The sequence below is a fragment of the Myotis lucifugus genome, unplaced genomic scaffold (genome assembly GCF_000147115.1).
Source record: "Myotis lucifugus unplaced genomic scaffold, Myoluc2.0 scaffold_494, whole genome shotgun sequence".
NCBI classification, from domain to species: Eukaryota; Metazoa; Chordata; class Mammalia; order Chiroptera; family Vespertilionidae; genus Myotis; species Myotis lucifugus.
In genome coordinates, this window is record NW_005871542.1 from 492,220 (window position 1) to 506,382 (window position 14,163).

Sequence of the window (14,163 nt, forward strand, 5' to 3'; positions counted from 1 at the left end):
TATTATGTGGTAGCCCTTTGATTAGAAGCATTTTCTGAAGAAAAACAAAAGAAATTTAGAAAGAAATGCTTCGACCGCTGCTTGGTGAATGGTGTCACCAACCATGTTAATTATATAGATCATGCCAGCTCCAATAAAGCATGCACTGCAGAACTCTGGATGCCGGACCTGCTTTTCCAAAATTTATCCACCCCTTACACAGAGTACAGGGTGGATGAGGAGCAAGAGCAGGTGAGGATTCTGAAGACTGAGATTCACGTGGGTCAGCAACTTCCCTGTGCTCTGTCTTCTCTTTGTCACCCCAGTTGATGCACCAGTCATTTCCTTAAAAATGCACAGTCACAGGGACCATCTGCTCCTGGTCTGAGACTCTCTGCTGGATGATAGCAAATCAAGTCAGCTTGCGCTCTCCCCTCCCCCGTCCCAATATAATTTTGTATTAGTTTCAGGTGTACAGCATAGTGGTTAGAAATTATATACTTTACAAAGCAATCCCTGTGATATTTCCAGTACCCACCTGGCACCATACATAGTTATTACTATATTATAGACTATATTTCCTATGTTGTACTTTACATCCCCATGACTATTTTGCAACTACCAATTTGTACCTCTCAATCCCTTCACCTTTTTTTCACCCAGCCCCCAGCTCGCACATTTTATGTAGCTACCTGACATTTCTTCCAAAAAGCATGGCATTGAATAGATGACATGAGAGTGAGGCAATTTGTGATCAGGTGGAGGAAGAGAAGATTAAATTTTTTTTTAATTTGAGACATAAATGACATATGTTATATTAGTTTCAGGTGTACAACATAATGCTGTTAACGTAGGTAGCTAGTTAATATCAATAAAGGAAGGTCGAGATGGCAGCATAGGTAAATGCAGTACTCGCTTCCTCCTGCAAGCACATCCAAATGACAACTAAACTACAAAACAACCATCATTCAGAACCATCTGAAATCTGGCTGAATGGAAGTCCTACAACTAAGGAATTAAAGAAGAAGCCACATCAAGACTGGGAAGAGCTCCTGCACAGCAGCTCTTCCATTGTAGTCACAGTTGGTCCTCTCAGCCCATCGGCCTGAGGTTCAATCCCTCCCAGTGATGTCAACAGCAATCAAGGCTCAACTACAATAGGACAGTACACAGAGCCCACGCAGGGGCATATCTGGACTGCCCAGCTCAGGTAACTGGGGAGGCTAAACTACTGGGCCCTACAGAACACCTACTACACAAGGCCACTCTACCAAGTCTGACAGACTTAGAAACTCTACCTAATACATAGAAACAGACACCGGGGTGCAGCCAAAATGCAGGGACAAAGAAATATGTGGCAAATGAAAAAAACAGAAGAAATCCCCAGAAAAAGAACTAAATGAAATGGAAGCAAGCAAACTACCAGATACAGAGTTCAAAACAATGGCTATCAGGATACACAAGGAACTTAGTGAGAACTTCAAGGAACTTAGTAAGAACATCAACAACATAAAAAAGGATCAGTCAGAGCCCTAGCCAGTTTGGTTCAGTGGATAGAGAGCATCAGCCTATGGACTGAAAAGTCCCAGGTTCAATTGCAATCAAGGGCACATGCCCAGGTTGTGGGCTCAATCCCCCATTGGGGGTGTGTAGGAGGCAGCCAGCCAATGATTATCTCTCATCATTGATGTTTCTATCTTTCTCTCCCTCTCCTTCCCTCTCTGAAACCAATAAGAATATTTTTTTTAAAAAAGGATCAGTCAGAAATGAAGGATACACTTAACTGAAATAAAGAATAATTTACAAGGAAACAACAGTAGAGGATGCTGAGAATCAAATCAGTGATTTGGAATATGAGGAAGCAAAAAACATGCAATCAGAACAGCAAAAAGAAAAATAATTTAAAAAATGAAGATAGTATAAGGAGCCTCTGGGTCAACTTTAAGCATACCAACATTCACATCATGGAGGTGCCAAAAGGAGAAGAGAAGGAATAAGAAATTGAAAACCTATTTGAAAAAATGACAGGAAATGTCCCTTACTTGGTGAAAGAAATAGACATACAAGTCCAGGAAGGGTAGGGAGTCCCAAACAAGATGAATCCAAAGAGGCTCACCTCAAGATACAAAAGTAAAATGCTAAAGGTTAAAGACAAAGAGAGAATCTTAAAAGCAGCAAGAGAAAGCAGTTTGTTACCTATAAGGGAGCACCCATGTGACTGTCAGCTGGTTTCTCAACAGAAGGCAGTGCCAAGAAATATTAAAAGTGATGAAAAGTAAGGACCTATAATCAAAATTACTCTACCCAGCAAAATTATCATTTAGAATCGAAGGTCAGATAAAGAGCTTCACACACAAGAAAAATCTAAAGGAGTTCATCACCACCAAACCAGTATTACATGAAATGTTAAAGGATCTTGAAGAAGAAGAAGAAGAAGAAGAAGAAGAAGAAGAAGAAGAAGGAGGAGGAGGAGGAGGAGGAGGAGGAGGAGGAGGAGGAGGAGGAGGAGGAGGAGGAGGAGGAGAAAAGAGGAGAAGAAGAAGAAGGAGAAGGAGAAGACGAAGGAGGAGGAGAAGGAAAGAGGAGGAGGAGGAAGAGGACCGCCAGGAGCCGGGGAGGAGGAGGAGGAAAAAGAAGAAAAAATATGAACAATAAAATGGCAATAAATAGATATCTATCAACAATTGAGTCTAAAAACCAAAATAAATGAACCAGCAGAACAGAAACAGACTTGTAGATACAGAGGACATTTTGACAGTTGCCAGATGGGAGGGGGGTGGGAGATTGATTAAAGGGATTTAGAAGCACAAATTAGTAGTTACAGTGTAGTCATGGGGGTGTAAAGTACAGCATAGGGAATACAGTCCATAATGTTCTAATAACAAGGTATGATATGAGATGGGCATGAGATTTTGGGGGACTATCACTTAATAAATGTTATAATGTCTAATCATTGGAGTGTACACCTGAAACTAATGTAATATTGTGTGTCAACTGTAATTAAAAAATTTAAAAAATGATTTAAAAGTGTTAATAAAGGAAGGGAGCAAAGGGAATCAGACATTAAGCATAATAAACTAGGGAACTGACTTGAACGCTAAGCCTGCTTCACTAGGAAGCTGCAGCATTCATAGGCTCCCCAAGGGACTGCTGCATCCTCTGCCCTCAGCACCAAATCCCCCAAATGGGCAGGAAGGATCTGAGGGAGGGATAATGTAATAAGGGGATCATTCCTTTGCTGGGTGCATGTGTAGCAGGAGCCAAGATGGTGACCATAAAAGGGAGGTGCCTAGCCGTGGAAAAGGGTAGGATTGGATAAAGGACACAAAACCCTGGGAGATCCAGAAACGGGATTAGTTAGGGGATGGACCCAGTACAAACCATGAAGGACTGGGAAAGAGATTGGTAAGTTGGAAAGCCTGAGATAATATAACTGAAGCTCTACAATGGCAAGGGCTTTCCACCCGAGTCCCAACACACATTAGTGCATTCTCTCTCCATAGCAGCCATGTGGGCCTAGCAGCTGCGCAGGCCCCAAGCTCAGCCTCCATGGCAGCCAGGCAGGCTCCAAAGCAATGGCACAGAATTTCTGGACTCCGGCCCTAATTCTTGATGAAGACAAGGCTGGACTTCTCCCACAGTGGGACAGACGGAGATGGGCCATCGGAACCTGGGGACAGTCTTTTATTTCTATTCCAATAAATCTTACCACTACAGCTCATCCTCCCATATGTGGGTCCCCAAAATGCTTTTCTTGCGACTCAGTGGAAGGACCTCATTCCCACCAGCAACATCATGACATACTCACCATAATAAGTCTAGTTAACATTCACTACCACATAACTACCCTATTGTTTTCTGTGATAAGAACTTTTAAGATCTATTCTCTTAGCAACTTTCAAATATACAATACGGTATTAACTCTAGTTACCATACTCTGCAAGATGAATTTCTAGATTTGACAAAGTTTAGGCAAGGAAGGACAATGGAATGTTAATAGGTATCTCTTTTAAAACATGATGGCAACCCTGAAAATGGTTCCAAATGGCAAAATATCCTCACCCAAAGAACCAGCGAAGCATTTAAACATCACACTGTAAACTTTTATTGGCTTAAATATTCAGATCACACAGGAGGCCAAAGGGACAGGCAGCGATTCAGCATGAGAACACAGCTGCTGGGCGTCCCCAGCCCCGTGTGACACTGGGATTTGCTCCCTGCAGTCACAGGCTTTCAGCACCGTCATCACTACCCACTGAGATATTTAATTTCTTTCCTCTCAGAGGAGAGGGTGGATAGTGCTGTTTATCATTGGAGAGGTTCATTTGCTAGCAGGGCACACCAGAACTGATCCTATTTTTCATGATCTGAAAAGAGGCTCATGAATCTGTTATGAGTAAAGGTTTGTGCCTGCTGTTGCTATAATCACTTCTGCCAACAGAAATTCCTGAAGGTCTTGGGCATCCTGGATGACCCCCACCCCCACCCCACCCCACCACCACCCCATCTCCTTTAACTTAAAAAACCACTGACACTACTTTGTCCATTTATTTTCTTGACTATATGCCTTTAAAGATTAATTTGTTCTGCTGATAAGAGCAGTCCCCTTAATCTACTTTAGAGTTTCAGACTACTGCTCTTAGGCTAATTTATTTTGTACCCAAATTCTAGCCCTTATTTGTATGCAGAACAACAGTTCCTTTGCTCTTACCATATTCAACTTTACCAGCATTTAGTTCTTACTTCACTTACTAATAGTTTTCTCAAAATCCACACACTTGGAATTCAGACAACATAACATAAAATCCACATAAATGATCCAACCAATGCAAATAACCAATGGAGTTAATTCAGCAAAATTATAATCTCCCATTTTATAATCACCACAAAACTAAAGTAATTTCATCAAGGATCCCATTACCAACGAGGGACAATAGTACTTCCTACAAGAACCTCAGTCTCATGTAAATGAAAGAAACCCATTTCCAAACTTTGAAATTTGGTTTTGATAGTAACTCCCTTTGCTAAAAATTATAGCAATCCAAATGTCATGTGTTAAACTGCTCTTAACTCATATTCCCTCTTCTGTCTAGATAAGTCTAAACACAAGAAGAGAATGTGGAGCTGTTTATAAGATAGAGTTGATCAGCTTTTAAAACTCGATCATTCATTTTGAGTTTAATGAAAAAAGGAAAGGCCATAAAATCACACTCAAATCACTCAAAAATGCCAACCATTTTAAAGGTCCACTGCCCTTTAAATCCTGTACCCTCCTCCTCCTCCATCTCGCTTTAAAAAAAAAATCATTAATTGCTGGAAGAAAAGCATCCAAAGGCAAAATACGTGTGGCTCTTCCTATCATGGCATCTCTTTTTTCTTTCCTTATGTTACATCACAATTATTGTTGTCAACATCATCATCACTATTCTCATGGTCAAACTGCTTCTAAGAGTGTGAGGTAAAGAATTTAACCTTGCCCAGAAATTTGTCTAGTCTTTGCCCTCAGCTCCTGGGAGGCAAGCTCTAAGCCCTTGGAATGTTCTGCCTGATGAGAGTGTCTTTGTTCACCTGGGGCCTTGGGACGTGAAAGACAGTCTAACAATGTGATGTAGGGTGGAGGCTTTGGGTCACATGGTACCAGCTGAATGTCCAGAGGGCCTGGTGACTTGAGGTCACTGTGGGCAGTCAACCATGACGATGTGACCAAGTCCCAATAAAAAATATTTGGCTCAGATGAGCCTCCCTGGTTGGCAATACTCTACACTGCCACACCGCATAGCTGAGAGTCAACACTGTCTGTGACTCCCCTGGGAGAGGACGGCTCTCTGCACTTGGAACTTTCCTGGACTCTGTCCCCTGCATCTCTTCCCCTGGCTGACTTTCATCTGTAGCCTTTCACTGTGATATAACTGCGAGTGTGACAACTTTCAGTGAGTTCTGTGGATCCTTCTAGCAAAACAGCAAACATGAGTATGGCCTTGCACTTGCAATTGGTGTCAGAAGTGAGAATGGTGTTGGGGATGGTTTCCTAACTCGGCAGAGGATATGGAATGAAGAATAGAAAATAAATGCAGAGTTTTGCTCCATGACTCCATGTCTTTGGCAAGCTCACCTACTAGTAATGTTTCTGGCTTGATTTTCCTCAATGAAGATCATCTTAATCAGGTTTATAAATATTCCAGAGCGGAGCGTGTGCTCACCCAGTAAGAATTCAGAGAAAGGAGGTGAGAAGTAGACAGAGCACAGGATGTCAGCTCAAATGTGGGGTCCAAACACCAGCTCCAGCACGGCCGGCTCTTTTTCCTGGGCCGAGGAGGCCTGGTGTATAAAGAGCCCTATTCTAAGTGTGTGAGCAGCTGACATACTGGGACCAAATTTTTTTGGCTGCTAGGTAAGGTTACTCATGTTTCTGGTGAATAAGTCCCACCCCTTAATTACTTACCCCCTAATTACCGTGCACTGAAACATAAGGCTCTCATAGCCGAGGGCTACAACCACCTGAATGTCCTTTTCATCAAAGAAAGACTATGATTATAGTCTTTCTTTGGAAGCTCCCAGTTCTCTCACTAGTCAGAAACATTGTTCTGAAGGTGGCAGCTTTCAAAGGTTGTATTTCAACTTAATCTAGCATTCAAGCTCTATTCCTCACCGCAGCCCAAAACTGCAGTCTTTTTTAAGGAAACCCCCTAAGAAGCCACATGGAAAGGTTCCCCTGAGTGTAGACACTCACACCCGTTAGAGTGGAGTGAAGTGCCCCCTTCCTCAGTTTCTCTACAAGTACAGATTCCCATAAAATCATATCCTATTAAGCAAGTTGGTTCCTAACTTAGAGAACCATGGGATAAGCTGACACCCTGGCATTTCTGTCCTGTTATTCCTTCTTTAATATTCTTTCAGCATTTAAATTCTCCCCATAGCTCACTGTGGCCTTATACGAGATTGTTTTTAAAAGGAACATACAGATTTGCTGCTTTATCTGAGTTCCTAGATTAGTTACAGACACATAGATGTTTGATAAACATTTGTTGAACAAATGAATAAAGAAAATATAGCAAAATGCCAAGCCGTATCTCCTCCCATCACCCACACAGCTTCTCTGTGTTGTAAATATCCAGTTTATAGTTTCTCTCCCCTACAATCGGCTCAGTGAACAGGGACTGTGAGTACTTCCAGGGACACAGAAACTCAAGAATATTTCAAACAACAGGTTAAAATGCTACATGGGTAAGAGCTGATATGATCAGAATGAGTTGACAATGGCCACCACCGAAGCGTGTCAGAAAGTGAGACCAAGGCAAAAGCTGAGGATTCTGCCTTCCGGCTGCCAATACAGAAAGAACCACAAAGCAGGCCTGTTCCTGTCTACTTCTATTTACAACCATGAGCAGAAATTCCTTTCCTGCGTCTTCATGTGGACGTGCCATTTCGGCAACCTGGCAGGTTACTGAGGCCCAGAGATGCTTCCCACCACCTACTCTTAGACTTAGTCATCTGCATGAACCCCTGATCATATCCACTTTGATTGCCAAAATGATAGGAAATAGCACAACCTCTGTTTCACAGAAATGAAATAAATGCACAGAAAAAAAAATCGGATGTTTATCTGAGAGAATGGCACAGCCACCTTCAACTGTAAGAAGAGATTTCTAAAAGCCCATTGATTGGACTGGCAACTACCTTAACAGATGCTAACACAGGTGCCCTCAAGCCCATATTAAATGCATTTTCTGTCACATCCCAATGCAATGGAGGCGCTCCTATGTGATCTTAAGATCTGAAAATCATGCACAGTTAGACTGAGAAATAGAAAAGCAAGCTCCTCCTAGTACCCCCACCCCTGATTGCTGCAATGTCCACTATGCTGTTAACTACAGATTCTCCAGGTCCAAGTAATAACCAAACAAAAATACTCCTTTTCTTCTTGCATTACATAAAGACATTCTTTTTCTACATTTCAATCAGCTCTATGTTAATACCTCTCCAGGAAAAAAAAAAGAAAATGGATGTCCAAACCTGGGGGGGAGGGGAACAAATCCAATATAATAAAAGCCTAGGTGGCGTCACACCCTCATGCGATGGCCACCACAAGATGGCTGCACGCACAGTGGAAGCTCCGCGTGGTGAGGCCTGGGGGTCCCACTGCTCTGCGCAGCGTGGAGGAGGCTGGTCACAGCAGGGGAGGGCACTTGGGGGCAATCAGGCCGATAGGGGAGAGCAGTTGGGAGCGATCAGGCTGGCAGGGGAGGGCAGTTGTGGGTGATCAGGCTGGCAGGGGAGGGCAGTTGGGGGCGATCAGGCTGGCAGGCAGGCGAGCAGTTAGGAGCCAGAGGTCCCGGATTGTGAGAGGGATGTCCGAGTGTTGGTTTCCCTCGGCAGTCGGACATCCCCTGAGGGGTTCCAGATTGGAGAGGGTGCAGGCCAGGCTGAGGGACACCCCCCGCCCGTACACAAATTTCATGCACTGGGCCTCTAGTTGATTTAATAAAAGACACTGCTGTTTTTTTTTCTTTAGAAGCTTAATCTTATATCTGACTTTCAAAAGTATGACTATGTATTACATTGATTAAAAAATATTTTTAATAACTAAAATTAAAAATCTCTGTGACCACAAGATAGAATCAATATAAAGAAGAACTAGAGATCGTAAGAATAAAGCTCAAGGTAGTAACTGGCCATAAACCAAATGATCATAAAACACCCAGTCATTTAAATCTTACACATTCTTATAAAAGCATGCTTTCCCCTCACTTTGTAATTATGTCATTTCAAAAAGCAGAAGTCCTACCACCAAATGGACTCCCAAGCATCTGATAAACCTTCCTATTTCTCTGATTTATCACAGAGATAGAGTAAAAGTACTTCTTTCACCAATATTTTCTTAACTGATCAAATCCTCAATTCCCACATTGTTCTTTTGGTCTTTAATGTATACATGAAATGCTTCGGTCTAACCAAACTAATACCCATTGTTTCCACAGTAGTACTTATACACTTGATAAGTATCCAAACTAAACATAAAATTGCTCCTTCCAAGAAAGGCAACTGTTCAATTTTGAACAACAGAATTGGCTGTAAGCTTTTTAAAAAAATACACACCTAGACACCAATAGAATGCATTCTCCAGTTACAACCTAAAACCTCTACTAAAATGATTCCAAAACCTCTTACAATTACCTTTGAAGTTTGGCTTTTATATAAAAGCAAGCAACGCATGAAAATCAATTCATTTTAAGTCTTCCTAAACCAGGCATGTTCAGGCTTACAAATAATTATGGGTAATAATTGCTACTTAGTATATATGTAATCAAACCCACTTATTGTGGTTTGGCTTTAAAAATAGACTAATTGATTTAATAAAAACCAATTCAAACATGGCATTTAGGAAACATGATTTGCTTACCTCTGTTGGTTTGTGGCAGTCTACAAGAGCTTCCTGGAATAAAATACACAGAAGGTAAGTTTTATTATTTTAAAAATCAGTATCATTTTAAAGGTGAAATTAAAAATTATTTCTTCTTTATAGTATTATTCTAAACATGGTGAATCAACATTTCATATTGACTATCTAGAATCACACTTTATTTCAATACCCACTGACCACCTAGAGATATAAAGAGTTGTGTGGGGCCAGGGTGGTTCGGTGGTTGAGCTTCGACCCAGGAACCAAGAGGTCACGGGTTTGGTTCTTGATCAGAGCACGTGCCAGGATTGCGGGCTCGATCCCCAGTATGGGGTGGGCAGGAGGCAGCCAATCGATAGTTTCTCTCTCATTGATGGTTCTATATCTCCCTTCTTCTTCTGAAAATCAATTTAAACTTATTTTTAAAAAGATATAAAGAGTTGCGTCCTTCATATGCAGGAATGCCTTACATTTTCCAGAGCACATGCATGCACAGGCATACACACACACCTTTCCTTTGGGCTGCCAACTTGGTTAATAATGAACGGGATATACTTAAATTGAGACAGCCTATGAAAGACGGTGACAATCACACTGGATAATCACACTGGAGAGTCAGGGGCCTGGGTCACACCTCTGCAGGCTTCAGTGTCCTCACCTGGGAACCAAAGGGGATGACCTGATGGTAGCTACACCCCTTTCAAGTTCTCAATGTTAGGAAAACTTGATGTCATTCCATGCTGTATAAAACTGATGCCCACTTTCCTTTTTTTAACTTTCATCTCCCACTTAAATTTACCAACAAGATATAATCATTAAACCAAGACTTGTTCGCCACTCAAGGGATGTTAGTAATTATTAACACATTCAAACATTAAAATGTGCCCTTTAATTGCCTTTAGCGATCATTTGTCCCTGGTAATAACCAACCACCATTAACAGTAATTACCTGTGAACATTCAAAACATTGGCAAGTCAAAGGTTGACTGGTTTTAGAAACTCCCAAATACAGATTTTTAAATGATAGATTTGACCTCTTCTGGGAAGGGAAATAAATATTGTATTACTGTGGGCCAAGGAAACATGAGACATCTCAGCATGTACCAGGATGCTATCAGGTGAGCATACTCTAGTAAAAGAAACTTTATTAAACAGAATTATGTTGTACATAATCTTATGTAGAAATGAATGTCATGAATGATATAATCCACAACTGCAAGACCGGAGTCCTGAGTTTAGACACCCAGTTCCAGCTCAGCCCTTCTCCCTCTCATACAATTGTTGGGCATCTCTTCCTTCTCTGGCAAATGGATCTCAAGAGGAAGAGCCAGCTCTCCCTCCCAAAAGAAAAGGCTGGAAAAACTCACATCCATAAGGTGCTTCGAGAACTGACTGTTGTCAAGAACTGCTTTACCGTCAGAGAATCAGAGATGAGCTTCATGAGGGTGAATACTTAGCATCCCATTGCTTTCCCCTCTGCAAGCTCAGGAACCCTGAGTGGATTCAAGCACCTACAACGGGAAGGTTCTAGATTTTGAAAGCTGCTTACCCGTAATTTTAAAGCTCTCTCTTCTTCACTGTCTGCATCAAGAAGATCATCAATGTCAATTTCTACATCTGGCATTTCTTCTTCCTGGAGGACAAATGGGAAGGCATTCTATTTAGTGAGAAACTACATCGTGCTGAACCAACTTAGTTGAGTTAAATAAATGACTAGATCGCCAGTTGACAATAAAGGGGAAGAAGAGACCAGGAGGAAGAGGAGGGAAAGGAGGGGAAGGAAGGGGAAATGGGAGAGAGGAAAAGGGAGGGAGGGAAAACAAGAAAAAGTAGGAAGAAGGAGGGAGAAAAAAGAGGAGGGAGGGAGGAGAGGGAAGGGAAGAGGGGGAACAAAGGAAGTTTAAGAGTCACAAAGCAGTAAAAAGTAAATTTTCAAAAATAACAACTTTCTGTTTTCGGGCAGAAAACTGCAATGATAAGTACACAAGAAGGATTGGTAAATTATAGAAAGAGTAGTGAGAGTTGGGGTTTCCTACCCAACGACTCCCCTTCTCTCAGTGACTACTGGATCTTTGATTCTTTTTGGGGGGTTGAATAACTTCTTTTATGACTCTGGGTCTGAGGAAAACCTGATTTTGTCACAGGTTTCTGAGGTGGGGCACTTGGATGAGCCTCGCCTGAGCCCAGCCCCAGTTACTGACTCAAGAGAGGACTCGACCCAACTGAGATCAGTGAGGGCCTCTGGGAATAGAAGCTCTTCCAACAGACGCATCCCTCCACTCTCCCTCCGATCTGACCGTGGGCTGGGGAAGCTCTGAGCCTGAACATTGCCAGCAGTCATCATGGAACCCGAAAGGAGTGGGGCTGGCTCCACAAAGGGGCAGGGGCAGAGAAATAGGGAAAGAGGGTTCTGGAGAATGTCACTCAGTCACCGAGTCAAACCTCCTCTAAAACCGGCACCTTCACAAGTCAATCCCTGTTATCATTTCAGCCAGAATGACTGGAGTTTAATATTCCCAAAACTAAACATCCAATCAAGAAGGTAGGGCAAGAATGTACGGCTGGAATGTGTGAAAGGCCTCACTGACTTGGAACCCGTACTTCCAATCCAAAGTAAGTCTTTGCTGCTTCTCATTTCTCCTGCTACCTGACCTTCCCCCATACCTCTGAGGGTGCTGAAATCAAATCACATCTAAGAAGCGCTGTCATTTTGCATGGCACCTTCCCATTAGGAGTCACCTGCATTCCAACCCCTCCAGCCACAGGGGTGGGCGAGAAGCGATTGAGAAACATGGGGGGCGGGGGCAGGGGGGGAACACCTGTGCATCCACCTGGCTTAGCCGCTCTCTGTCAGCTGCATCATCTGGTCTTCAGGGCAAGGCTGACTTCCTGAGTCTTTCCTTTCTAGTAAATTGCATTTACTAAGAAAATTTTCCCCTGTTCCAACACAAAAGCAGGCCCAAGTGTTTTGAGGACACTGAGGACTCTGATACACTCCTGTGGAACCATAGGGGCTGCTGCCCTGACCTGGAATGCACGGGGCCCACTTGCATCCAGTCCCTCTGTCTCTCTGAGTGGAGCCCTCCTGGGGCAGAGCAGAGAGGTGGGTACACATGTGGCCTCTTTATGAGCAGAGGATGCTGGGAGGACCCCAAGGCTCCACTCCGTTGTCAGGACACCAGGAAAGACCACACTGGACATGTGTGCAGCTCCCCCTCCCTGGGTACCGGTCTCCTTGCCCAGCCCTAACCTTCCCCTCCACCACCTGCCTGTGCCTGCCCGACTTCCTCTTTTTGTGTCTGTGTGAAACCACGCCGAAAGAAGACTCACTGACGGAGAATTTAAGATGACAGTGGTGGAGCTGTCAAGGGTGCCAGACTTCTCAGAGTGAAAGGACTGGTGGGACCTGAGACACCATCCAAGAAATGCCCTCGATGACAACACCACCGGCAGCCCCTGAACTCGGAGTGACGCTGGGAAGGCACAGTGAGCATAACAGCCTCGGGGCCTCCCGGCCACGGCCTATCTCAGTCATAGTCTATTTCCTTTCCTCCCCGCCCCCCCCCAGCATATCAGTCATTTGGGTGCAGCATTTATATTTGTTTGGAGCAGCAGGTATATATTTATGTGATGGTTCCTGAAATCAAGCAGAGGAAGACGGTGTAGGACCTGCTCCAGGAGTCACAGGTACAGGGCCTTTGTGTCTGCTCTTCTTAAAGGAGATCATAAGTAAATAATGGCTTGCCCAGAACACCACAGAAGGGTTTTCCTGCAGCTGCTATTCAGCTTTGATGCCCCACCCAATTTGGTTAAAAGGGCTTTTACTTGTGTCGCAAGACGGCAAGCTCCAGGCCCGCCCACGTAGGAGGCCCCGGCAATTAGGTGTCCTCCGCCCAGCTCTCCCTCGGGCCCCGCATGACCCACTTTCCCCAGTCCTCGAGATCCAGGCCGCCCAACATGGCAGCCATAGGTGGTGTTTAAACTGAAATTCACTGAAATGAAATCAACAAAGAATTCAGCTCCTCAGTCGCATGAGCCATATATTTCAGTGCTCAATTACCGCCTGTGGTGAGTGACTCCTGCCCTGGACGGTCCCCATAGAGCAGTGGTTCCCAACCTTCTGGCCCTTTAAATACAGTTCCTCATGTTGTGACCCAACCATAAAATTATTTTTGTGGCTACTTCATAACTGTAATGTTGCTACTGTTATGAATCGTAATGTAAATATCTGATATGCAGGATGGTCTTAGGCGACCCCTGTGAAAGGGTTGTTCGACCGCCAAAGGGATCATGACCCACAGGTTGAGAACCGCTGCCATAGAGGCTCTCATTCCTCGGGACAGCACTGCCCTGGAGCCCACCCACCCTGGACTAGAGGTGGGAAGCAAAGCTCCCTTCCTTCTCAGAGACCCTCGACAGGAGTAAAGAAAATGCATCGCGAGGCCACCGCCATTACCCAAGGCAGGTGGCTGGGAAACCCTGGGGGTGACCATCCCGGTGGGAAAGCTGATGCAAACTAGTCCCCGAGTCATTACAACAATCATGAGGCAACGGCACTGGCTACCAACCTATGTTGCTACCCACCCTCATTCATCAGAGGGTAGGAGGGGCCTGAGCCCAGGTGCGTTCCCACCGTCCATGATGCCAAACCAAAGCCTGGATGAGAAGGACATGGAGACACGGGCCACAGAGGCACATGTGGGAGAGGCTTGGGCAGCAAAGGCTGATCTAGTATCGGGTATAGAACCCTGTGTCTATTTGGCATTTAACATTTTTAATGAGGA

The 14,163-nt window shown here is 43.9% G+C and overlaps 1 protein-coding gene across 1 annotated transcript in view; it reads right to left on the reverse strand.

Annotated features, from left to right (window-relative positions):
* Positions 1–14,163, reverse strand: part of PPP1R14C (protein phosphatase 1 regulatory inhibitor subunit 14C) — a 54,840-nt gene that overhangs the window by 5,903 nt on the left and 34,774 nt on the right. The window contains exons 2-3 of the mRNA XM_006103606.3: positions 10,929–11,012; positions 9,380–9,412 (exon numbers count right to left, since the gene is read on the reverse strand). Of these exons, the coding sequence (XP_006103668.1) occupies positions 9,380–9,412; positions 10,929–11,012 (117 nt within the window). The remainder of the gene's footprint in view (positions 1–9,379; positions 9,413–10,928; positions 11,013–14,163) is intronic.